At 51.8% G+C, this 26,633-nt stretch overlaps 5 protein-coding genes across 5 annotated transcripts; 2 read left to right on the plus strand and 3 right to left on the minus strand.

Annotated features, from left to right (window-relative positions):
• Positions 1-69: 69 nt before the first annotated feature.
• On the plus strand, positions 70-1,432 carry N7508_004575 (methionyl-tRNA formyltransferase; the record flags this gene model as incomplete). The annotated part of the gene is made up of 4 exons (XM_058462641.1): positions 70-328; positions 387-457; positions 505-632; positions 691-1,432. 4 exons carry the CDS (start codon positions 70-72, stop codon positions 1,430-1,432), a joined length of 1,200 nt encoding a protein of 399 aa, XP_058321266.1.
• Positions 1,433-1,492: 60 nt separating this feature from the next.
• N7508_004576 (SDR family NAD(P)-dependent oxidoreductase) lies at positions 1,493-2,764 on the minus strand (the record flags this gene model as incomplete). The annotated part of the gene is made up of 10 exons (XM_058462642.1): positions 1,493-1,512; positions 1,560-1,638; positions 1,695-1,757; positions 1,811-1,899; positions 1,949-2,000; positions 2,075-2,182; positions 2,233-2,295; positions 2,348-2,434; positions 2,512-2,656; positions 2,715-2,764. 10 exons carry the CDS (start codon positions 2,762-2,764, stop codon positions 1,493-1,495), a joined length of 756 nt encoding a protein of 251 aa, XP_058321267.1.
• A 3,125-nt stretch (positions 2,765-5,889) lies between these two features.
• Positions 5,890-14,036, plus strand: N7508_004577 (type I polyketide synthase; the record flags this gene model as incomplete). Its single annotated transcript, XM_058462643.1, has 4 exons — positions 5,890-6,087; positions 6,151-6,237; positions 6,304-6,361; positions 6,421-14,036. The coding sequence occupies 4 exons, from the start codon at positions 5,890-5,892 to the stop codon at positions 14,034-14,036; spliced, it is 7,959 nt and encodes a 2,652-aa protein (XP_058321268.1).
• A 662-nt stretch (positions 14,037-14,698) lies between these two features.
• On the minus strand, positions 14,699-16,343 carry fmqD (FAD-dependent monooxygenase fmqD; the record flags this gene model as incomplete). Its single annotated transcript, XM_058462644.1, has 4 exons — positions 14,699-14,945; positions 15,017-15,764; positions 15,832-16,045; positions 16,104-16,343. The coding sequence occupies 4 exons, from the start codon at positions 16,341-16,343 to the stop codon at positions 14,699-14,701; spliced, it is 1,449 nt and encodes a 482-aa protein (XP_058321269.1).
• A 1,156-nt stretch (positions 16,344-17,499) lies between these two features.
• On the minus strand, positions 17,500-25,647 carry N7508_004579 (putative polyketide synthase; the record flags this gene model as incomplete). Its single annotated transcript, XM_058462645.1, has 1 exon — positions 17,500-25,647. One exon carries the CDS (start codon positions 25,645-25,647, stop codon positions 17,500-17,502), a length of 8,148 nt encoding a protein of 2,715 aa, XP_058321270.1.
• Positions 25,648-26,633: the final 986 nt, after the last annotated feature.

The following is a 26,633-nucleotide window of genomic DNA, read 5'->3' on the forward strand; positions in this document are numbered from 1 at the left end:
TTATCGATAAGATCGTATCGTTGGAGCTTCAACTTTCACGGCTTATCACTTACTCAGAGCTGAAGCAGTATGTGGACGATACCAGGTCCAGGGAGCTTGCGTCTCTGCAAACGACCATTGGTTCTCAGGGGGCTTGTAATTAGGCCCTACACTACGAAAACCTCCGATCCTCTCCGCATTCTCTTTTGCGGATCCGATGACTTCAGCATTGCCTCCCTGAACGCTCTCCGTGCCTATCAATTAAAGCAACCAGAACGAATATCCTCAATTGATGTGGTCTGTAGACCTGGGAAAAGAGTTGGCCGAGGTTTGAAGCAAGTTCGAGAAGGTATGTCAATATTCAAATGAACTATATGACCTGAGCTCTGATTCGATGTTTCCTATAGTACCGATCAAAGCGGCCGCAACAGCTCTTTCTCTTCCGGTGCACGAAATTGATACTTTTACTGGCTGGAAGGTATTACGCATATCCCGCCTACATAAAGCTCAGGCTGACAGGTTTAGCCGCCAACCTCCTCGGACGGACCTATAAACTTAGTCATTGCAGTGTCCTTCGGCCTCTTTGTACCATCGCGCATATTGAACGGGGCCAAATATGGAGGGCTGAATGTACACCCATCATTATTACCGGAGTACGTGATTATCATCAGCTCAGAACTGGGAAATTGGAAAATTGACTGGATCAATCAGCTTCCGTGGTGCTGCACCGCTACACCATACACTCCTATCTGGTCAGCGCACCACCGGCGTGACACTTCAGACCTTGCACCTTAAACACTTCGACCATGGAGTAGTACTATCTCAAACCCCAGCTCCTGGATTGGACATCCCCAACCCGGACTCTTGCACAGTGCCCGAGTTGTTAGGTATCGTTGCACCGAAAGGAGCGGAATTACTTGTTAATGGCATCGACAAGGGCCTATACGTACCCCCAGTCGTCGATGCTGGATGGCGCGCCGCTGAAGTTACTGGCGAGTTGACACATGCAACCAAAATAACACCAGAGGACCGACGCATTGACTGGGCGAACTGGACACTGGCAAAAATCAACAGACGCAGCCGCATTATTGGTCCTCTTTGGAGCACAGCCCTTTGCGCAAGTAATGCAGAAGGCGCGGCCCAGTCATTCCAGCAGAAACGATTGATTCTCACAGACATTGAAGAAGTCGATCCACCGCAAGGATGCAACGCCTTTTCGATCATGCCCGGTCTGCCATTTACGAATGCTTCCTATCCAGTCCAACCAAAGAAGGGACGGGAGCTCTATGCTTTCACCAAAGATAGAAAGTTGATGCGCATCAATCGCATGAAAGTTCAAGGCGAGCAAGACGCTGAGGGACTACGGGCTGCTATTAAAGCTCGCATGTTCGGTGATCGAGCCTTCAACTACGACGGCGCGGAATTTACTCCCTTCCGCAACGCCCTTGTATGAGTATGGAGCAATTGTGTGTACTATAATTTGGGTCTATCTAATGTGATATTATTCTCGTGCTCATAGCGAGAACCCAGAATCTAGAGATGTTAGTTTGAGCCTGACCGGTGGATGTTTGGAGCCATACCAATCTGAATTGTCTGCCCAGTCATGGATGCGTTCTTCGCCATTGTGATGAACATATCCGCACAATCTTCCACCTCCGGCTGTAAAGCGATTCATAAGCATGCAAGCGGTTTTTCGAGATGCTTGGGTTACTTACTACTTTCTTAAGAATTGTGGCGTTTGTCCAGGCGTCAATCTTCTCTTGGGGGAACCGCTGGCCCTGCAATGCCATGAGCTTCTTATCCAGGCCCAACAAAACCAAATATCACCTACCCATTCAGTGAGCAAAAGACCGGGCAGAATAGCGTTGATGCGAACTTTGGGTCCTTGCGTTTTGGCAAGGCACTTCATAAGATGGAGGGCTAGATGATTCTGTCAGCGTTGTCTACTATACAGCTGAGAATGACATACTAGCCGCCTTGGTCGTAGCATAGGGCAGGCTGCTGCCAGTCGCCGAGACACCCTGAAAACCCCAGTTAGTACTCGTATGTTCCACCCTGTTGGTCGGGGTCATATAGCATCAGTTCGGCGACATACAGCAATCGAAGACGTGATGAGGAACGAGCCGCCTTCAGCGTTCGCGTTGAAAAAGGGCAAAGCTGCCTTGAACAGGTGGAAATTGCTCTTCACATTAACAGACCAGCACTGTTTCAACAATCAGCCTCAGAGTTCCATTCTGAGTGGAGTGTCATTACCTTATCCCAGTCATCCTCGTCCATTGCATCAAGATCACCAAAGTTGGTCATTTTAGTCCAACCCTTCATGAATTAGCTTTCAATGTACCTTTTCTCAATTGAAGATATGACCCACGGCATTTGAAATGACAATATCCAAACCACCCAGCTTCTCAGCCGTAGTCTTGACGACGTTGAAGCAGTCAGCTTGAACTCCGGCGTCCTATTCCCAGTTCATGACCATGTCAGCGGCTTGTGTCTCCGTATGATGTAAATTCTCTTTAGAATTGAAAGCCATACCCCTTGAACAACAACAGCCTTCACATTGTGCTTGCTTGCAATATCCGCCGCTAATGTATCCGCCGCCTCCTTGTTGGACATATAGTTGATAGCAACGTTGCTTCCTTCGGCGGCGAATTTCTCAGCCGTGAGAGCACCTAATCCCCTGTTCAAGCATGTGTTAGCTCTATTGATAACTGATCACAAAGAGCTTGAGCTCATACCGTGAGCCACCGGTGACCAAAACATTGCGACCTGATAGAGAGTATGGCATGGCGACGTAGTTTTTTTCTGAATTTGAGCAATTGATCTTGAGCAATATTTGAGAACAAAGACAGACTTTAAAGACAGAGAATGGGCCGAGGGACATGCGTCGGATGCCCCGATGCCGCCGATGCCGCCGATGCGGGGCAGCTATGGCGGACTTCATTGCGCATTGCCCGCAGATCCAGGTCGGAGCTGATTATATTCGCTGACGGCGCATTACTTGGATATTTCGGGGCTATTTTGATCTTGTCGGTATGGTCATGGCCCAAGGAGTATACTATATGCAGACATACAAGTCGACTTAACGAGGGCAAAGAACCAACTGTAAGGTCTGCTCAGGCGTGGGCTACGCAGTTCTTCGGTGGATTCGCTGAAACCACTTCGCTCCTAGATTACACGCCAGCTTAGTTTTCACTCGCCGGCCTAGTATTTTCACCCCCTGTCCATTGTTCAGAACTGAAGTTGGCCCCCATGAGGATATTCAGACTACTCATTTTCCATTTTATGTTGTTATCCGAGATCAATGAGTCTTATGGCCATGCTTCATGGCGTTCACGAGATACCGTAAGATATTGTGAGTGGTAGCTCTAACTGCCACTGTAGCTGCAGACTAGATCACGCTTGAAGCCTGGGGCTGGACAACAAGGGAGACCCAGCTCGATGTGGATCCGTCGGCATCTCCTCCAGTCGGGATAGCCGCTGCTGTTGCTTAGCCGCTAGAAGTAGGGGAGCCCCATCCACAACATGATTGTGCCACCGAGACCGAAGACGAGCCGTTCACTGAAATCTGTCGACTTTGCAGAAGTGAGTCGTCCTTATCAGAGCTGGGTAGAGCACGTACCTCGCTTTCCGAAAGTTCCACTTTTCTTTTTGCTTTGAAAAGTATAATATGCGACTACAAAGAGCTGGGTTCTTTCATAGAGACCAATATTGCCACACTTGTACCTCAATCCAGATTTTAACTTTGCGAAAGGTCGGGATAAATGAATTCTTCTTCTTCTTCTACTACTACTACTACTACTACTAACACCACTAGCTGTATCATCATCCGCTCGTTCGGGGTATATAGTATCTTGTTGTTTGCCTTGCTGGAGAAACCATATTTGAAACCCAACCGCTGTTTGTTCCTGATATTGTAGTGGTATAGTTGACTGTCACAAGGGAGCAATGGTTGTCGTGGCTGTTGATACTTTCGACTGAGCCGTCGAACGAGTTCTGGATATTGGATCCCATGAACCTTGCAATCCTCACACAATAGGAAACTGTACTTAAGATGTTCTTCCGAATGGTCTAGAGATATTATCCTCCAAGGCAAGTACATCGGTGCCAGCGAGATTGTGACTATTCATCGAAATGTCATTAGGGCATAATCGCCTACTTCCACTAACCCAGATACACTACGGATAAAGCTGTGATTACCCATTGCGCTTGGGAAAGAAATTATAGTCTATTCAGAAAGTATCCTTGTCATATTGTGGCTATAGAAGGCTTCCAAGAGGCAAATGCGTAAAAGAGTAAGAGTGCAATTATGGTGCGGCAGTAAAACCTCTATAGATAGGCAATAGTTCCCGTTCAATAAGAGGTAGGCTGTCCAAAGGCACCTTCGACAGTATCAATGATAGTTCGGCCTTCCCCTTGTCATCTCACTAGAATGATATAATTGCTACCAAACATTGCCCGTAACGTTCGATATAAATAACCAAAAATCACAGAGTACGACAGGACACATGGATTGTCTCGCCGTGCAACAAGAATGAAGCCCTTCCTTTTCGCAGGCCTTGATCTATAATGTTTTCTCAAGGATTCGATCCTGCATGATTAATGTCTACTAGCAACCTCAAACGTTTCATTCCACAAAGCCGATGGCTATATCTCATTATAGATCACCATTCATTCTTGTCCCTGCTGCGTCCCTCGAAGAAATTTTAAATTTAAGAGAGTCCACCTCACAGCTAGCCTGTCTTCCCACATGACATGCCAGGGGAACTAGGCTATGCAATTGAATGATCCTGGGAGCAATGCGTCTCAAGAGCAGGCAAGTCTAGGGTTCTTCGAGTTGTCCGCTCTTACTATCACTGTACGACGGCATCTTAATTTTTTTTTGTATAAATTCTAGGGATGAAAAGGCTTTTCCCCCGTATATCTACGCACCATTGTGAAGGACGGTTCCAGCGGATGTGGCATACCGGCAGACAAACATCTAGTTTCCTGGGAACAAGTCCAGAAATCCAGCTTTGAGTCTTGAGTGCCTGCTTCTTCTAAGACTCTGGATCCTGAGTTGGCATTACCTAGAGCACCTTCTTCCTAGGATTGGAACCCGCTCTTGTCAAAGTAGTATGCCCGAGACATATACAGGAAGTGGAGGAGCGATGATATACGGGACCCGCATACTGTCTCTGGGGTTGTCTGGACACGAGGAAGCATTCCTTCGCCTCTGGTGGTACCTCTGAAACCTTCCGAAACGAATAATTTTTCTTTACATTCTCTACCCAATCAATCATTCTTTTCATAGTGAAACCTGATTCGTTCAGGTGAATAGTTACAATGTGCCATTAAAAACAGGCGATGTGTATAAAGCGACCGCAGTGCGGACTTAGCCCTCTTTCAGTCCATATTGTTGATGATTGGCTGACATCTATTATTTCCCTCTGCTTCTAATAATAATATTGAATCCGGAGTTCGAGCAGTGCGGAGTCAGCCGGAGTTCGCTGTTTTGCAGTCCGATTGGAAGCCGCAGCCAGAGCTGGAGAAAGACCGAGTCCCAATCACAGGGGCTCCCGCGACGATAAGCTTCTAAAGTTGATTAGACATTGTCTGGGGATGTTGTTCAAAGAAAGTTCACACTTCAATGTCCGAAGCCCGGAGCCCGGAGCCCGGAGTATTGTTTAGTATCTTCGAAGCACTACAGTTTCCCGCCAAGCAAGCTTGCGCTATTACTATTGGCGAATAAATCATTCATATCAAGCATGATAGGGTGCTTAGTTACGCTTGGAATCAGTGCAAATCACTATTTACAGGACCCTAAACTATGCTCATTTGAGAAATTGTCTTCTTGCGTACTGGAATCATCCATCTATCCCGTCAACTGGCACGGAATCTTTCCAATTCAGTTTTACATACCAAACATACAAAATGGGTAGCACCAACGAAGATTGGATTAGCGAGCCCATCGCCATTATTGGCTTAAGCTGCCAGTTTGCAGGAGATGCAAGCAGTCCCGAGAAGCTGTGGGATATGCTGGCCGAGGGGCGAAACGCCTGGTCTGAGATACCGTCCTCACGGTTCAATCCCAAGGCGGTTTACCACCCCGATAGCGAGAAGCTAAGCACGGTGAGTTGAGTCAGCTGGAAAGGGGGCAGCTAAATTGAAATTGACAGGGCTAACGCAACCTAGACCCATGTCAAAGGCGCTCACTTTTTAGAGCAAGATATTGGCCTTTTCGATGCCGCGTTTTTCAATTTTTCGGCCGAGACTGCAGCAGTAAGTGTTGAGCATGTATGATATGGGTGATTTGTCTGATCGAGGTTTCTCCTCTTCTCCGTTCAGGCTCTAGATCCCCAATTTAGATTTCAGCTTGAGTCTGTATATGAGGCCTTGGAAAATGGTAAATTGAGGAGGCTCCTAACTCTGCCTGGCAACGGACTGTTAACCCAAAATATACAGCCGGCCTTGCCATTTCCCAAATCGCAGGGTCTAACACATCCGTTTATGCCGGCGTGTTCACGCACGACTACCACGAGGGGTTAATCAGAGATGAGGACAAGTTGCCGCGGTTCTTGCCCATCGGCACCCTGTCAGCTATGTCGTCGAATCGCATATCTCACTTCTTTGACTTGAAAGGTGCCAGCATGACGATAGACACAGGCTGTTCGACGGCCCTCGTTGCTTTGCACCAAGCCGTTCTTGGTCTGCGCACCGGCGAAGCCGATATGTCCATCGTGAGCGGATGCAACCTGATGTTATCCCCGGACATGTTCAAAGTGTTTTCATCCTTGGGAATGCTGTCACCCGATGGTAAGTCATACGCCTTCGATTCACGAGCCACCGGCTACGGCCGCGGAGAAGGGGTGGGCACCATTGTCATTAAACGGCTCAAGGATGCCCTGGAAGCAGGCGATCCGGTTCGAGCCGTGATCCGGGAGAGTTATCTGAACCAGGACGGAAAAACCGAGACAATTACGTCGCCGTCACAGTCTGCACAGGAGGCGCTCATCCGCGAATGCTACCGTCGAGCCGGCCTCAACCCCCACGACACGCAATACTTTGAGGCACATGGCACAGGGACGCCCACGGGTGACCCCATTGAGGCGCGATCCATTGCCGCTGTTTTCGCACAGGGCCGAACGGAGCCGCTCCGCATCGGCTCTGTCAAGACCAACATCGGCCACACCGAGGCAGCATCGGGATTGGCCGGTCTTATTAAGGTGGTGCTGGCCATGGAGAGGGGCCAAATTCCGCCAAGTGTCAACTTTAAAAAGCCCAACCCTAAGTTGCAGCTGGATCAATGGGGACTCAAGGTGGCTTCAAAGCTGGAGCCATGGCCAGCGGCGAAAGACAGGCCCTGGCGTGCTTCCGTCAACAACTTTGGCTACGGTGGAACCAACAGTCATGTCATTGTCGAGAGCATTAGGTCATTGGCATCATCATTGCCTTCCCAGCTGAGCAACGGCACACACTACCCCATTGACAGCAAGACTAAGGCAGAGAGCAAGGTACTCATCTTCTCCGGGCGCGATGAGCAAGCTTGTCAGCGTATGGTGTCCAACACCAAGGAGTACCTGCTGAGATGTAAGCTGCAGGACCCTGGGATGACAGCCGACAAGACAAATTCCTTAATGCGAGACTTGACATGGACGCTCACGCAGCACCGTTCACGCTTCGCGTGGGTGTCGGCACATGCAGTAAAGTACTCGAATGACCTGGACAAAGCCATCGAGAGCCTGGACGCACCACAGTTCAAGCCCGTGAGGCTCTCAGATACACCAGCCCGGATCGGCATGGTGTTCACGGGCCAAGGAGCACAGTGGCATGCCATGGCCCGCGAGCTCATTGACACGTACCCCGTGTTTCGATCGTCACTGTACGAAGCCGAGCGCCATCTGCGCACAATTGGAGCGGACTGGTCTCTCACTGAGGAGCTGATGAAAGATGCAGCCACGACTCGCGTCAATGATACAGGCCTCAGCATCCCCGTTTGTGTTGCGGTGCAAATCTCACTGGTCCGGCTGCTTAGGTCATGGGGTATTTTGCCCTCGGCCGTGACGAGCCACTCGTCTGGAGAGATCGCGGCGGCTTATGCAGTAGGGGCATTGACTCCGCGCCAGGCTATGGCTGTCGCCTATTACCGTGCAGTCATGGCCGCGGACAAGACGCTTCGAGGTTCCCACGGCGGCCCGAATGGTGGAATGGTTGCTGTGGGTGTTGGCAAAGAGGCTGCTCAGGCCTATTTGGACAAGGTCAAGACTGCCACTGGGAAGGCGGTGGTGGCTTGCATCAATAGCCCCAGTAGTACTACTATTGCTGGAGACGAAGCAGCTGTACAAGAAATTGAGGAGCTTGCTACGGCAGACGGAGTCTTCGCTCGCCGCCTCAAGGTCGAGACCGGATACCACTCTCACCACATGCAGCCTATTGCCGAGCCATACCGAAAAGCTCTTCGCTCTGTACTGACTCAAAATGAAAATGGCCTCGAGGGCCAAGAATGGCTTGACAGCCTGGACGGAGTAGAAATTCCAGACGGGGAGTCCTGGGCTGAGCGATATCGTGCAGCACTGAGGGATGCTATTCCAGATGCAACCGCGAAAGGAAACCTAGACAAAATCATCTTCTCTTCTCCCGTTACCGGTGGCCGAGTAACCAGTGCCGAGGTACTGGCTGATCCAGAACACTGGGTACGCAGCCTGTTGCAGCCCGTGCGGTTCGTTGAGGCCTTCACAGATATGATCCTTGGTGGTGATTTGGATGAGTCAGGCTTCAGCAATGTTGAGGTGATCCTTGAGGTTGGGCCACACACAGCGCTCGGTGGTCCCATAAAGGAGATATTGTCACAGTCCGACTTTAAGGGCGTCACGTTACCTTACATGGGCTGCCTAGTTCGCAAGGAAGATGCTCGCGATTGCATGCTCACGGCAGCTATCAATCTCCTCGGCAAAGGCCATCAGGCCAATTTGGTCAGAATGAGCTTCCCGTGGGACCTTAAAGGAACCGCCAAGCCAAATGTACTGACCGACCTGCCCCCGTACCCATGGGATCACAAGAAAAGACACTGGAATGAGTCGCGGCGCAGCCAGGCATACCGCCAAAGAAGTCAAGAGGCTCACGATCTTCTTGGAGCGTTGGTGCCGGGAACCAACCCAGACGCAGCCTCTTGGAGGAACATCATAAAGCTTTCGGAGGCGCCTTGGCTAAGAGACCATGTCGTCCAGGGCAATATTTTGTATCCCGGTGCAGGATTTGTGTGCCTGGCCATTGAAGCAATGAAGATGCACACGGCTTTGGCAAGCACAGGCACCGAGACGACTGAATTGTTGGGCTTCAACCTGCGCGACGTGGAGATACACCAGGCCCTAGTGATAGCGGACACGGCTGATGGCGTGGAAGTGCGGACGATACTCAGGCCTGTGCCAGAGAAGACGATTGGCGCCCGTGGCTGGAAGCAGTTTGAAATTTGGTCGGTGACCACCGACAGCGAGTGGACGGAGCACGCCAGGGGTCTCATCACAGTCAAGCTGTCGATGAACACAACGAAGACTGACAGAACCACTGCTATCATGAATGGAGGTGCAGCCAGCTTCTTGGACGAATCAGGCTACACCCGACGCATCGATCCGCAAGATATGTTCTCCAGTCTCCGCGCAAAGGGCCTTAATCATGGACCCATGTTCCAAAACACGATGAGCATTTTACAGGACGGTAGAGGGAAAGAACCGCGTTGCGTTGTCACTATCAACGTCGCCGATACTTCATCTTCCAAAGATAAGGGCAGGCACCCTCAAAGCGTGCTGCATCCCACAACGCTGGACTCCATTGTCCTCTCTTCGTACGCGGCAGTTCCCGATGCAGAGTCGGGTAACGACAACAGCGCCCGGGTACCACGATCCATCCGGAAGCTGTGGGTGTCGAGCAGCATCACCAGCACTCCCAGCCACGGTTTCATCTGCAATGTCAGGATGCCACATCACGATGCGCAAAGCTACGAGGCCTGCGTCAGCGTCTTGGATCAAGAAAACGAAAACAATGAAATCCAGCCTGTGCTTGAGATGGAGGGCCTTGTGTGTCAGTCTTTGGGCCGCAACGCAGTAGGAGAGGACAAGGAACCATGGACCAAGGAGCTATGCGCCAACGTCCAGTGGGCTCCTGATCTTGGCCTCTCATTAGGATTGCCGGGTTCACAGGAAGCTATCGACAAGAGGCTCAACACGCTCTGGGACCAAGATGCAGACACAGATAGCCGGAGTATCGAGGTTCAAACCGTGCTGAGGCGCGTGTGCGTTTACTTCAGCCACGACGCACTTCAGTCGCTAACCGAGAAAGATGTTGCCAACCTCGCAAGTCATCATGTCAAGTTCTATGAATGGATGAAAGACACCGTGAGCTTTGCGGACTCGCGTCGCTGGAGCTCCAACAGCGACACCTGGAAAAATGACACCCCTGCGGTACGCCACCAATACATCGACCTCGCTACAAAACAGACCGTTGATGGAGAGCTGATATGTCAACTGGGGCCGCTGCTTTTGTCCATGCTGCGCGGAGAGAGGGCTCCCCTTGAGGTCATGATGGAGGGTCGACTGTTATACAAGTACTATGCCAACGCCTATAGGCTGGAGCCAGCCTTTGCGCAGTTGAAGTCGCTCTTAGGTGCCGTCTTGCACAAAAGTCCTCGGGCACGCGTCCTTGAAATCGGAGCTGGAACAGGAGCTGCTACACGACACGCTTTGAGAACACTTGGCACTGACGAAGATGGCGGCCCTCGGTGCGAGAGCTGGCACTTTACAGACATCTCTTCTGGCTTTTTCGAGGCGGCCAGGGCCGAGTTCTCGTCCTGGGGAAACCTGTTGGAGTTTGACCGGCTCGACATTGAACAAAGTCCGGAAGCCCAGGGCTTCACCCTGGCCAGCTATGACATTGTCGTGGCATGTCAGGTGCTGCACGCAACCAAGAGCATGGCGCGAACCATGAGCAACGTCCGTAGCTTGATGAAGCCTGGAGCAACACTGCTGCTTATGGAGACGACGCGGGATCAAATCGACTTGCAATTCATCTTCGGCTTGCTGCCCGGGTGGTGGCTGAGCGAGGAACCTGAGCGTCATTCGAGTCCGTCGCTGTCAATTGATATGTGGGACAGGATTCTCAAGGGCGCGGGGTTCACCGGTGTCGAAATTGACCTTCGCGATGTCAATGTCAAAGCCGATAGCGATTTGTACGGTATCAGCAACATTTTGACGACAGCGGTCAGTCCCAGCCCTGGATTAGACTCGGCCAAGGTGGTCATTGTCACCAGCGACAAGGCAGCACCTCAGCCTAGCTGGCTCGAGACCCTGCGAAAATCCATAGCCCAGGCCGCCGAGAGTAGCCTTCTTCCGGAGATAGTGTCCCTCGAGTCGCCGGGCCTCACGGCCGAGACGTACAGCTCCAAGCTCTGTGTATTTTTGGGCGAACTTGACAAGCCCGTGCTGACTGGTCTCAACGCCGTCAACTTCCAGGCCATCAAAACCCTGGCCTCAGGCTGTAAGGGCCTGCTTTGGATCACCCGTGGTGGTGCAGTCGAGTGTATGGACCCAGATTCGGCGTTAGCTTCTGGTCTTGTTCGCGTCCTTCGCACCGAATATCTCGGACGCCATTTCTTGACGCTTGACCTCGATCCTCGAGCATCTACAGAAGACAGATCTAAGACGGACATCGCGGCCATTGTACAAGTACTGATATCTCGTCTTGCCGCTTCTGATCTCCCGGCACCTATCGATAGCGAGTTTGCTGTGCGTGATGGCCTCGTCCTAATTCCAAGAATATACAAGGATGTGGCATGGAACGCGCTGCTGGAGCCGGAGATACCTGACTGGGCTTCTCCGGATTCCATTCCCGAGGCGCCTCTCTTCCAGACAAAGCGCCCACTGCGCTTAGAGGTTGGCATTCCCGGCCTCTTGGATACACTCGCATTCGGCGATGACAGCGGAGCTGACATAGCTCTGGCTGATGACATGGTCGAAATTGAGCCCCGAGCATATGGCCTCAACTTCCGCGATGTTATGGTGGCCATGGGACAACTCAAGGAGCGCGTCATGGGCCTTGAGTGCGCGGGAGTTATCACTCGTGTTGGCAGTGAAGCTGCCGCGCAAGGATTCTCTGTTGGCGATAATGTCATGGCTCTACTGCTTGGTCCCTTTAGCACTCACGCCCGGGTAACTTGGCATGGGGTCACCAACATGCCTCAGGGCATGAGCTTCAGCGACGCTGCATCACTGCCCATGATCTTCACTACAGCTTATGTTGCCCTGGTCCAGGTGGCACGCCTTGGCCATGGCCAGTCGGTACTTATCCACGCTGCAGCCGGAGGTGTCGGGCAGGCGGCCGTGATGTTGGCCCGGGACTATTTGGGCGCCGAAGTGTACGTGACAGTCGGGTCCCCGGAGAAGCGAGACCTACTGATACGCGAGTATGGCATTCCTTCCGAGCGCATCTTTAATAGTCGGGATGCTTCCTTTGCCCCGGCGGTTTTGGCTGCCACGGGCGGACGGGGTGTTGACGCGGTCCTGAACTCACTTGGAGGCTCACTACTTCAGGCTAGCTTCGAAGTGCTCGCACCTTTTGGTAACTTTGTCGAGATTGGCAAGCGAGATCTTGAGCAGAACAGCCTATTGGAGATGGCTACATTTTCGCGCGCGGTTTCCTTTACGTCGCTGGATATGATGACACTATTGCGCCAGCGCGGGCCTGAGGCACACCGCGTTCTCAGCGAGCTGGCCCGTCTCGCGGGCCAACATATCATCAAGCCCGTCCACCCCGTCACCGTTTATCCTATGAGACAGGTTGACAAGGCCTTCCGCCTCATGCAGACAGGAAAGCACCTCGGTAAGCTGGTGTTGTCGACTGAGCCCGAGGAGCAGGCCAAGGTCCTGCCGCGCCCAGCGACCCCAAAGCTCAAGCCTGATGCATCTTATTTGCTAGTGGGAGGTGTTGGTGGTCTTGGAAAATCGCTTGCCAATTGGATGGTGAACCACGGAGCTCGAAACATCATTTTACTGTCGCGAAGTGCCGGGAAGCATGACAGTGGCACCTTTGTCACCCAATTGCGCGAGGCCGGGGCCCATGTTGCTGTTACTAGCTGCGACGTATCTAAAAAGGAAGACCTGGCAAAGGCACTGCTTGTTTGTGAGAAAGACTTGAAGCTTCCTCCCATCCGGGGTGTCATCCAAGGCGCTATGGTGCTGCAGGACTCGATCCTTGAGCAGATGAACATAGACGACTGGCAAGCGGCCATTCAGCCCAAGGTGGCTGGAACTTGGAACCTACACACGCAATTCTCGCAGCGTGGCTCCCTTGACTTCTTCGTCATGCTTTCCTCGCTCTCGGGCATCCTCGGCTGGGCCAGCCAGGCTAGCTATGCGGCGGGAGGCTCGTACCAGGACGCTCTGGCACGTTGGCGCTGCTCTTCTGGTCTGCCAGGTGTATCTCTTGACATGGGAGTCATCAAGGACGTCGGTTACGTCGCTGAGTCGCGCACCGTGTCGGATCGTCTTCGCAAGGTCGGCCAGTCATTAAGACTGGCCGAGGACTCTGTGCTACGGGCTCTGGCCACAGCCGTCCTCCACCCCTTTAGTCGGCCCCAGGTCCTCCTGGGTCTCAACTCAGGTCCAGGCTCGCACTGGGACCCAACAAGCGAGTCCCAGATGGGCCGCGATGCCCGATTCATGCCCTTGAGGTATCGAAAGCCTGCCGCATCCCGTGCGCAAGCCGGCCAAGCCGGTAATGACTCGGACTCAGAGCCCCTCTCCGCTAAATTGCGAACAGCCGAATCGTCTGATGCGGCGGCAAGTCTTGTTGGTGACGCCATTGCCGCCAAGCTGGCCGACATCTTTATGGTCCCTGTTGACGAGATTGTCCTTGATAAGCCGCCCTCGGTGTACGGGGTTGACTCACTCGTGGCTGTCGAACTAAGGAACATGCTGGTACTGCAGGCCGCCTGCGACGTATCAATCTTTAGTATTCTCCAGAGTGTGTCGCTGGCTGCGTTGGCGCTTGACGTCGTTGCCAAGAGTGCATACTTTGAGATTGCCGCATAGAATGTTTCCCCTATTTTGGACTATTGGATAACCGGTGTTATTTGAAAAAAAGAATTTTTTGGAGTTTCTTCCTTCCCATCCTGTTGTTAATTTAGGTCATAGATTGGAGCATTGAGAGTCATGTTTGGATGATAGTGGCCAGGCTAAGTGGTAAACTTGCAGTGTACGAAATGACATTTTCGGCGTCTGTAGACGTTGCTTAACATAGGATCTGAAATATGACCGTATCCAGCCTCGTACTGCGTACTATCAAACGTAGGGTCATGGTGAGTCAACCAGATAGCGGAAGCACAGCGTCCGCGGAGACGGGAGGAGCGGAAGGAGAATTCCAACTCTGCAGGGCTTGGCGTAAATCATGTGATGTCGTTGCATGCCATACCAATTTGAATTTTGTTGTTATTGGTGGAATTGGTTGATCTATTTGATTTGTGATTCGGTATCCTCCATCAAGGAAATGGGCAGTACCGAGTGCTTAGATGGAGTTGGTCACAAAAGCTTGATCAAGTTGGATGACATATATTATGGGAACGTAGTCACAGGAAATGGCTGATTAGGTCTCAATTTTTGATCACTGTATTAGACTTGATCTGATTTCATAGGAGCCTTGAAAACTAGTTTGGCTGGGTGGACTAAAATCAAGAATATATTAACCCTGTTGGGTTCTACGAGAACACCGGCGTTCCATGGCCAAACAGATTCTTCGGGTCCCATTTGGCCTTGACCTTTCCAAGCTTGGCCAGGTTGGCTTTCGACCACCAGGCTTCGGGGCCTTCATCGCCATACGCATAGTTGACGTAGATGTGAGGCTCCGAGAAGCCGCTAGTCGCTTGGAGCTTTTCTCGGAGCGACAGCAGCAGCTGAACAGACGGTTCTTCCAGAGAAGGATCAGTGTAGATGTTTTCATGAAGCCTGTATTATTCGTTCCAGTCAGTCTCAGACAGCTTCGATAGCCTTGGGAAAGGAGGTGATGTTGCACTTACCAGAATGTCTTGGTGTCTCTCCACGGGTACACCGCGGTGGAAAGGGGGGTCTTGAGCGTGTTGTTGTTGGCATATCTCTGAAACAGTGTCTCACCCAAGTACCCAGGGTGAGCCTCATAAAATTCAGTCATTTCTTCAAACACCTCTTGCATTGTCTGGGGGTCGGTGCGGCCGAGCCCCATGGTACCGCCGTTGATATAAGCACCGCTCTGGCAAGGTCCATCCAAGTTGGCGAAAAGCTCGACCACTGTTACATTCTGGACGGTGCCACGGCTGTATCCTAGCCTCATTGCAGTATTCCAGTGCGGCACAAAGGTGTCCCAAGGGCCAAAGTGCTTCATGTCCACCGTGAGCTCCGATTCATTGGTCGTGCGATTATACGAAATGCTCAATTGAACGCCTAGCTCAGCTGGCAAGACATAATCGAGTGCTTGCAATTCTTCAAAGACACCAAGAGTTTGCGACGAGTTGAAGACGAAGCTACCAACCACGGCGTTGCCGTTGTTCGGCTGATCAGCCAACCTGAACGTCGCTTCCGTGATGATACCAAAGTTGGCTCCTGCACCACGGATTGCCCACATGAGCTCTGGGTGGTGCTTGTCCGAGACCGTCACGATGTCACCTGTTGCCGTTATCAGGCGGACAGACTCGAGCGCGTCGACACCGAGGCCATACAGGCCCGTCTCGAAGCCGATTCCGCCTCCAATTGTTGCGCCAATCATGCCAACACAAGGGCTGTTACCACGTGCTACATCATATTGTCAACCCAAGAGCTGGTCCAGAAAAAAAGAGCGAAAGAAAGAGGAGGTTCTTACGAACGGCCTTGCCAGCTTTGTACAATGGCTCAGTAATATCGCCAAGCTTGACGCCAGCTCCAACAGTCAAATGGTTTTTGGCAAGATCAATCTTGGTGGTGTTGAAATGAGCAAGATTGATGTCAATACCTGTCACAGTACCATAGATGATGCTAGTACCATGACCGCCATTGGTTGCCATGAAGGGTATGTTGTGTGCCGAAGCAATTCGAACCTTTGTGGTGCAGCTCATGTCAGTACATTCCCCAGTCCCATTCAAGTCGTGAACCTACAATATTCTGAAGGTCATGCACTGTTTGGGGCTTGATGGCACCAGTCCATTTAGGGGGATCCCACTCAGACCATCGCGGCGAAACCACAGAAGAGAAGTTGGCATCAGTGGGCTCAGCCATCAAGCTGCCTGGGGACAAATAAGGCTCAAACAAGGCCTCAATATTAACGCCGGACGCGAAGATCCCCGCAACATTAGCCAGAATGGCCACAGCTAACGATCCGGACAGTCCGCGAACCATGTTTGGACAGACAAGAGATAGCAATACGTGTACCTAGAGAATGGATGCGAATACTAGAAGAAACAAAGTCACAGACTACCAGCTTAGCCAGCACATGATGGCTTTCTAATAAGTCGATGCGTCGGGATGGTGTGATACCACCACCTCCCCCATCACTAGTACACCGAGGCAACACATCCGTTCCGCCGTGTTCGCTAGGGTCTTGGCTGTTCTCTGCAAGGATTGCTGCGAAATCGGAGTGTTTGAAGTCCGGAGGCGTTCAATCAAGGTCTCTGCCCTGCATCTGACATACGAAAGTCCGGTGGCTTCCTGTTCCTGTGCTTACTATGACTCCCGACGTTCAAGTCCTATTGGATAGCGGAGTCCACCCTTCCCAGGTCCGCCAACCTGATTGTGGGAAATAGAAATCGATTCGAATCTCCGAGCGGACAATCAGCACGGCACGCTTGACTGCATTACCAAAGCCTGAATGATACAGAGGTAGATACTACAGTGGCAGCACAAGACTTCTAAGAGAACTGCTGCGGCCCCCTCGTCTGGGATCTGTATTACGAATTTAGACCATTCAGATTATTCACTTAGTACTTTCAAATGTCTTTTCAGATGGGTTGAAATTTAAAATTCTTGCTCTGACAGATTTCAAATGTTTGTAGAAGTTTTTTAGATGGATCCTTTAGTGCCCCCACGACGCATGAACCGCATAGTCTGGTCCTGAAGTATTGGAAATCGGCGTTTGTCATGTCTTTCCTAGTGGTCGTTATGCAAGTTCGCAGTAGAGCGCACTAGTCAAATCATTGGTTAGGCAGCAGGCACAATAATGCCACGGGTGATTCTGATAATATCGCGACGACCCAGGTGGTGGTTTGGCGCTTGATGATATAATGGAACCCAGGCTGCTGTAGCCCACAGCAAAGAATGCATAGAAAAGTGAGAACACATACAAGATACTGGCAAGACAATTTTACGGTGGTTCAAAAGAACTCAGTGGTAATTTTGAGCCATATGAGAAAAAGTTTACTATTTCAAGTGCAACAATAACCAAATGCTAAACGTCTGAGAGCGGCAGTCAATTGTTGGTTGTGATAGATCAAAACAGCAAATTAACACACGACAACGGAAGAAAAAAAAAAAAAAAATAGTGTCACTCTTCGAGACTTCAGTTCAGATAACCCATCTTCTTCCAAGAAGCCACGTAGAGACGGGCCACCTCAGGACTCACAGGGCCCGCACTAGCCATAGTTCGGGAGTGCTCTTGCGTCTTACTCGTATCTAGAACCAGACCGCCGCACGACATGCGCTCAAAGTGGTCATCAAGGAAGTCGACCAGGCGAGCAGCTGGGTTCTCTGTCTCAAGAGACATGGGAGACCGGCGGACCCTCGAGATCCAGCTCTTGAAGGGAATGATGGCTTGGGGCGGGATATCTAGCGCAGCAGCCAGCACGGGTGACATACTTTTCCATTGCTGGCCAATGGGATTGTCGATGTGATAAACAGGATAAGCGTCCGGGGCTTCGTCGCGCAACCCAATCTTCAACAGGTCGGCCATGATGCCGGCGCAATAATCCACAGGAATCCACTGCAGCACACCATCCAGGTCGGGCCACATACGCAGCGACTGGGCTGACTTGACTAAGAAAGCAAAGTGCTCGACGGGGTTCCAGAAGCCACTAGTGGATGATCCTGAAATTTGGCCGGGGCGCACCACCATTGCCCTGAAAAGACGCGGGTACTTATGCAGCGTTTCATCGAGCATACGCTCACACACCCACTTGGCTTCGCCGTAACCGCTGGGAAGAGTGGCAGATAGTGGCACGCGGTGCTCAAGGACTCGCGACTCGCCAGCGAAGCCTACGACTCCAATAGACGAGACGAATTGGAAGCCCACGCGGCTCGGAGGGTTAAAATCTCGGGACGCTATCTCGCGAGCTAAGTCCAGCAGGTTGCGCATAGCTTGGAGCTGCGGTTCAAACGCACTGATAGGCCGTGTGCCACTCATGGGCCAAGCGTTATGCACAATATCAGTGGCGTGCTCGACAAGCCACGAGTAATCGAGCGGCGAAAGACCCAATTGCGCTTTCGAGGTGTCCGTCTCAAGGATGCGAAGTTTGGCACGAGCACTAGGGAGGAGTTTAATGCCACGGTTGGCAAATGCTTCTTGTTGCCTTTTTTCCGCGAGCACGCTGCTGCTGCGGCGGTTAAGGCACACCACCCGCGCAACCTTGGGATCATCGGCCAGCTTCTGGACGAGATGTGAGCCCAAGCTTCCCGTGGCTCCCGTCACCAGAATGACGGCGTCGAGGTTCTTCTTGCGTGATGGAGCCTTGCCACTTTGTTTCAGCTGAACATCCCCTTTTTTGGCGTCAAGGAAACGCAGCTTGGGCGTAACCCAGCCATTGGAGTATGTGGCTACGAGCCTCTCTGCCTCCGCCGTGCGTGTCTCAATATTTGCCGGATTGAGCTCCGGGATGGGCTCTGGGAGGGCAGCTGGCTTTGGTAGTCGTGGGCCCTGAGCCCCCGACTTTAGCGCTATAATGACCTTTTGGAACGCATTCTCAGGTAGGCTGCCGTCGGTCCAATCAACATGTCCGAACCCTGCGGTGTGCAGTTCACGCTCCCAGTGTTCTGCAGCTACAACGGCGTGGCTTCGCCCGTCATCAAACAGCCACCAGCCTTCCAGCAAGCCAAAGACGAGGTCAACGAAGGGGACAACCTCTGTCATCTCCAGTATCATAAGGAAGCCGTCAGCGCGTAGGGCCTTGTGTACATTCGACAGCGAGACCCCCAAATTGTGAGTGGCGTGGATAGCGTTGCTAGCCACAACAAGATGCTGGCCCTTGAGTTCATCAGCGGGTGCCTTTTCAATGTCGTGCACAGCAAAGCGCATGAACGGATACTGTTTGCTCAATCGACGACGTGCGTTGGCTACCATGGATGGAGAAATATCCGTGAACGTGTATTCGACTGAGGTGATGCCCATTGCGGTAAGTGATGCCATCAAGGGTGCCATAATGAGTGTGGTGCCACCCGTACCAGCTCCCATCTCAAGCACCTTGAACGTCTCTCCAGAGAATTTGCCGCTGCTGTGGATACGCTCTGCCAAAATTCTCGTGACTTCACGCATCTGGACGTAGCTCATACAGTTAAAAGTATGCTCGCAGTACATAGCAGCTGTCAGCTCTCGGCCTTCGGGGCTGCCAAATAGCACGCGAATCCCATCCGTCGATCCGCTCAACACGCCCGCGAGCTGCTTTCCTGCGTAGTAAGTAAGCCTGTTTGGCACCGCAAAGTCGGGATTGGAAGTCAACAGCTCTTTCAGGATTGCATGGCTCGTTTTTCGCGGGGGCGCGACGTGTGTACGCGTTATGCGTCCAGTCAAAACGTCCACATCGATCAGACGGGCATCACGCTCAAGGAATTCATACGCCCACTGCATCAAGCGGGCATGCTGAGTGAGAAAAGAGACGCGGTCAATGACTTGGCCAGCAGCGGCTGTACGGAGTGGCGACTTTAATTCGTCAAAGGCTTCCACAACGAGTGCTGCGCAGAGGCTATTGCTGCCGGCTAGCATAAACTTTTCGGTCACATGGACGCCGTACTCACGCATGAGCTTGTCCGTGGTCATTTTGACCTCGCCGAAAGATTCAAGCACATCAGAGGCTGACAGCGACAGGCGACTATCAACTGGGGGCGCTATGGCTGCGAGACCGGCTGGCTTATGAATAGGCACAGCTTTTAGAGGCAATACCTCGTCCTGAGGAGTGAAGATTCCGGTATCTGAAGACTCTCCGCTGGACAACACGTCTTGGTCACTCGCAGCAGAAGATCCAACGGAAGAGTCCTCACTCTGTTCGTCTTCATCACTTTCTTCACCGCTTGTGGTGGAATATCCCTGGTTCGAACCAAATAGAGCGTTGGACACGCATGCGACGAACTTGCGAAGACTGGTAGCCTCCATCTGCTCGTTCTGGTCCAGAGTGCACTTGAAAGCTGTCTCTACCTCCTTGGCCAGCTCCATTCCCATCAGAGAGTCAATGCCATAGTCGGCCATTTCGCCATCAAGCTCCAACTCGTTGGCCTCGATGCCCGAAACGGTAGCCACAAGGCTGCGTACCTCATCAGTGATGTCCCGCCAGCCTGAAGCTACCTTGTCTTTCTTCTTGTCTTTCTTTGCCCTAGTCTTGGTATTTCGAGCCTCGGATATCCTTTTTGTCGTCTTTTTCACATCTTCGACGGGGTTTGGCACAACATAAACTGACTTGACGGGCTGGGAAACAGGTGCTTTGATCCGAAGAACCGATTCATCCTTTGTCATCCGGGCCAGCATCTTGCTCATCGATGCCTTCGCGACCCTACCGTACTGCACACCTATCATAATTTCGATCAGTTGGCCCGTTGTTGCATCAAATACAAAAAGGTCAGTCATGAAAGCCTTGTCGCCCTGACGAGAGTGACGCGCATATACATGCCACACTTCCGTGTCGGCACGACTGGAGGCATTTGGCGAACGCATCGACAACTGGCAACCCGTTGCGATGTACATGTCTCCCGGAGGAAGATCCGTCATCAAGTTCACCCAAAGCCCACCAACCTGGCTAAAGCTGTCGCTCAAAGGTACATCAAGCCAAGTATCCCCACGGTGAGATTTGGGTAATTGGACGTATCCGGCGCATTCATCGCCACGACCCACAACGTAACGGACTCCGCGGTAAATATCGCCATAGTCGACAATAGGACTGAAGGCTCGGTACACATTGCGGCCCTGAAGCACCTCAACGTCAGTTTCGTCGAGATTGAGGCTCAGTACATCGGTGCATCGTTTATGGCTGACGAGCCGCTCAAAGTTGGCAAAGTCGCGAAGGTAGGCTGCATCTGTGGACGCACAGAGTTCAACGCTGGCCTCGGCGTGAATATCAGGTCTTTGATCATTACTTTGAGTCGCAACACTGAATATTTGGAAGCTCCATTGGGTGCGCTTCTTGTTCAGGGGCGTCAGGTCGAGGTAAACAGTTCGCGACGGGTCTTTGCAGATTGGTGAGTGATTGGTCATATCGCGAACCACAGGTCCCCATCCCCCACTCTTCCATTCCGACTCAAGGCTGTAGAGAGCCTCGATAACAATGTCGCACTCAAGTGTGCCTGGGCAAATTGGTGCAGTCTGCGCAATGATATGACCCAAGACGAAGCTGTTGTACTTGTCCGACTCGGTATTAATACGGAACCGTGGCTTCTCCTTCTCTCCGTCTTGGAATCCGACAAAGTCCCACAAAGGCTGTGTCCTGGGATCTTGATGGAAACCAACTTCTTGAATATGCGCCATTCCTGCAACACTAGCCGTCATCAGCGCGGCGGCCGCTTTTTTGACTTGCTCCAGCGGCGACTTCATTGGAAGCCAGTGACGTGGAGTTGTGTCGAACTGATATGGCGGCAGGAGTAGCTGCTCGTGCTCAAGCGTTTGAACTGCGTGATGGGACCAGAAAGAGACGCGCAGGCCCTGCTTCCACAGAGCCGTGGTGGCATCCGTCAGCCCATTCAAGCCCATGTCGTTGGTGATTGACACCGCCTGGAAATGGTGCGAGTCTGAGGACGAAGCCTGGCTTTGAGCAATAGCGCGGCCTGCCATAATGGTAATGGTCGAGCTAGAACCAGCTTCGAGGAAGATGGCTTCCGGGTGTCGCTTGGCCAACCGTTGGACGGCGTGATTGAAGAAGACGGGCTGGCGCATGTGCTGGAATACGAACGAAGCGTCTATGTCGTCTGAGCCAAATGAAATCTCAGTGGCCCGTTCCAATGATATAATCGGCTTGTGGAAGGCTAGAGTCTTCCCGATTTCCTCAAGATCTTCGCTAATGTTGTCAACGAGGGCTGAGTGGAAGGCATTGGTTACGCTCAGGAGCTTGCTCTTGATGGAACTGAAGTTAGAGTTGGACGCTATAACCTGCTGTACTTCGTTGATGGAATCGGTTGATCCAGCAATCGTGAAGCTACGCGGGCCATTGTAGCACGCGATACTAGCGGAGCCATTCGAATCCCGGTTTGCCTCTACGAGTAGCTCGCGGACCAGCGTCTCGTCGGCCTCGATGGCGATCATAGCGCCTGAGTCAGCACCCCAGCTATCGCGAACCAACTTGCTGCGCGCTGCCACTAACTTAACTGTGTCCTCAAGGCTGAGTACACCGGTAATACAAAGCGCCGTGATCTCTCCAAAGCTGTGGCCCACGACGGCTTCAATCTTAGCCTCGAGGCCGCAGTCTATCCAGCATTTGGCGCCCGCGTATTGCAGGGCAAACAACATAGTCTGCAGCTTGACTGTGTCCTGGATCGGCTCACGCGTAAAGATATCTGGGTAGATGCTGTCGAGGCCCTGGGATATGAAGACAGTGTTGACATCGTTGAGGTGTTGCCGCAGGATGGCCACCGAGTCGAACAATTTGCGATCAAGCCCAACAAATCGCGATACCTGGCCACCAAAGCACAGGATGACGGGTCTTTCGGCCTTTGCTGTTTCGATGCCCGCATTAGCAGCGAGGTCTTTCTTGGAGATGACTTTGGCCGCCCGGTCTAGCTTCTCATATAGCTCAGCCATTGAGAGGCAGCTAAAGATGAGTGCCTGAGTCAGGCTACGGTTGGACTGCCTGTTGATATTGAATGAGAGATCGGCCAAAGTTGGCTCTTTGGGGAACGACCGTAGCCACTGGCCAAGCTTGGCGCAGTACGCAGCAATGGCTCTGGTATCGAAACCTGGAATCCAGAAGGGAACCCGTTTCCCAATTTCTCTCGAGAGTGAGCTAGCGATCGGCCCGGATAGGGCCCTATCTGGTTGGGTGATGATCATGCTCGCGTTGGACCCGCAAGCACCATAGTTGTTGAGCAGGGCTGTCTTGTGTGACTCGTCCCACAACTGCAGCTTTGTCACCACCTCCAGATTGTCGTCAGGCTTGACGGGAATCTTGCTGTTCATCCTTGTAAAGCTTGCCTGGGGCGGAACAAAGCTGCCACGCATCATCATGATGATCTTGACAAGTGCAATGGCACCGGAGGCACCTTCGGTGTGGCCAATATGGCCCTTAACGGATCCGATTGGCAGTTTCTTCTTACGGACAGGGCCACCCAGGGCCGCGAGAATACTCTCGTATTCAGCTGGATCTCCGACGGGCGTTCCGGTACCATGGGCCTCGACCAGTGACACATCGTTGACAGTCACCTTGGCCTTGCGCATCACATCCTTGAAAAGCTGAGACAGAGACGGCGAGTTGGGCACGAATAAAGGTGTACAGTTCTGGTTCTGGTAGACGGCACTGCTGGCAATGGTCGCGATAACGGGGTTGCCGTCTCGTTTTGCGTCCGACAATTTTTTGAGGAAGACAAACGCAGCGCCTTCGGCACGACAGTACCCGTCTGCATTGTCATCGAATGGCTTACACTGTCCGGTAGGGCTAACGAAGGAACCAGCGGCAAGATTCTGGAACCAATTCATGTTGGTCACTGTGTTGGAACCTCCAGCCAAGGCTGATGTGCATTCGCCAGACAAGAGGTTTCGACATGCTGTGTGAATGGCTACGGTTGAGGAAGAACACGCTGTATCAAACGTCAAACACGGGCCAGTCCAGCCAAACAGGTGCGACACTCGGCCCGTTATGAAGCTTTTGAGGGCTCCCGTGGCTGTGAAGGCATTAGGCTCGTGGCAGGAGATGTTATGCTCGTAGTCCACTCCGCATGAACCTAGATAAACGCCGACATGCGCCTTGTCGCGTCCATCTGGCGTATAACCAGTGGTGTTCTCTGCAAAGTAGCCCGATTGCTCAACAGCCTGATATGCTGTTTGGAGAACAATGCGGCTCTGGGGATCCATGGCGGCGGCCTCGCGAGGGCTCTTTTTGAAGAATTTGTGGTCAAAGGCGTCGCCATCGCGGAAAAAACAGCCATAATATTTGCGTTTTGGGTCGCTGTCAGCAGACTCACGGAACAGCATGTCGTGCATGAGCCGATCCCTGGTGATTGGAATGTGCTGTGATTTGCCCGTTTTGAGCATCTCGGAAAATTCAGCCAAATCATCGGCCCCTGCAGTCTTGACTGACATGCCAATAATGGCAATGCTCTCATCGTCAAAGTCTATAATTGGCTTCATACCTCCATCATCAGTTCTCAGTCGTTGTTCCTGCTTCTGCTGCCTTTGTTGTTTTTGTCCGCTTGAGACGTTCGGCAACCAGCTGGAGGGCTGCGCAGGATATTTGGGCAAGTCTTCAAAAAAAAATTGTCTGGTCCCGAGACGTCGCATCAGGGTGGGAGGTACGCAACGCTCCAGGCCAAATGTCACGACAGTGGGATCTTGGTGGCCCTCCATCACGGCTGAGAAGGTGTCGTACCATTGGCACTGCTGTGTCAAGATGGACCGCAGAACCATCTCGCTCAGGCTCCCTCGTCCAGGCAACAAGGGCTTCCCCTCGCCTTGATTGTCGAAGGTTGGGAGTGCAAGGTTACCCGCATCAGCGTACTGTAGACCAGGCAAAGCGTTGCACAAATCGACAAGCGTATTTGTTTGGGCTTTCCTGTCCGCATTAGGACTATGGATCTGGCCCTTGATGCCAACTTCAGCTGCCGTGATGCCAGCAGCGCGTAGTCTTTTGAGGAGGAGAGGAGCAATAGTATCTGAAGCTGTCACTGTGGCACGGGCCTCATCGTAGCGGACGGCAATGTAGGCATCGGTTGACAGGTTGTCAATAATGCGTGTCATGTCATCTTCTTGCTTTTGCCCACGCCAGGCAATTGCATATGATGCTGAACTACCCTTACCGGAGCCCTTGTCCCACGCTTCTTGGGCATCTATCAGACCCCCAATAAGCATCGCCAATCGCACCGCGACAGCGCCGTACTCCTGGAATTCCTGTCGACTTTTCGCGCTGGCGACGGCAAGAGCGGCTAATAAACCAGCGCAAAAGCCCAGTATCTCAACTTTGGCTCCCGCCTGGCTTGGATGCTGTGCAACCAAATCTGCCTGCAAGTCTGTTACCTGCGTGCTGTTGACATTTGTCTGCTCCAGGTAACGCCAATATTGAGTGAGCTGTATCAATACCACGAGCGGGCCGACCATTATACTGGGTAGATTTGTATCATCTTTCGACAAGCTGTTTGCTCCGTGTCGAATCCAAGAGTCGAGTTCAGCTAGTGACTGAAAGCCATCAACATCACGAGCCAACTTGGGTATCTTGGCCGTCAGTGCTTCATAGTACTCCGGTAAGTCGGCCAGTGTGTCAAGAATCCATTCTCTCTGGGGGCTTTGAGAAATCGGTTGTACCAGCTTGTCCATTGATTGACTTGTTAAAACGCCAACATGTGGGCCGAAGAGGAAAATCTTGGACTCGCTGGGCGATCTCTCCGCGGCGCTTGTTGTTGTTGTAGTTGTCATTGTGATTGAAATTGACTGTATCAATCCCTAGGTGAAGAGAGCTTCTGATACAAAATGTTCGGCAAGTATTTGCAGAAAGTAATTCTGTTGAAGAGTATGGTGAATTGTTCTAGCTCATGATACAGGTAAATATGACAATGCGATAACTCTTGGTGCTGAGAAATGAAACCGTATTCTCTTGATTGAAACCTCCCATCTGGCGCCCTCGGAGATTCCGGCGCTACTAATTCCGTCAGATATGCTCTCTGTATCGTACTAAAGTCACGATAGACGGTCTAGATCTCATTTAACCGGTCTTACAGCCTTAAATCATTATCGCCTTGGTGGCTTTTACACGACGGACTTTCGGACTCGCTGACTAGGGGGGCATCAGTAGTCCGAAACTCCGCATGACTCCTGATCCCCAGCTTAGTCGATGTTTTCATTACGGACTTGCAGAGGGCAATGGTAATTCAGCCGTGGTAATCAGTTTTGCTGTTGTTCATATTGGCTGGTTTCCATGGCTATACACCGGTTCTCATGAAGGCTGTGGTTCTCATGAAGGCTGTAGATATCTAGACAGTCCCGACTTCTAAGGAAATCAAAACATGTTTAATTATAAACAAAAAATCTCAGAATTTCTTTTTTATATTGCGAGTCGAGTTCGGCGAGTACTTTGAGCTCTTCTAATGGGTGGTTTTTGTCACTGTCCTTCAATATATCATTTGAATGACCTGGTTGAATACTTCCAGCTGGAAAAGCGAAAGATGGATTTACAGTCCTCCCACTCTACCTCCTTAGCTAAGTCGATAAGATACAGAGAAAGACAGAAAAACAGGAAGTCTTATGATGCCACAAATTTCGTCCTGTTTGACTATTGAAGCTGTTAAGATCAACCACAGCGAGGT

The sequence above is a fragment of the Penicillium antarcticum genome, assembly GCF_028974205.1.
Source record: "Penicillium antarcticum strain IBT 31339 chromosome Unknown utg000004l_segment0_segment0, whole genome shotgun sequence".
NCBI lineage: Eukaryota > Fungi > Ascomycota > Eurotiomycetes > Eurotiales > Aspergillaceae > Penicillium > Penicillium antarcticum.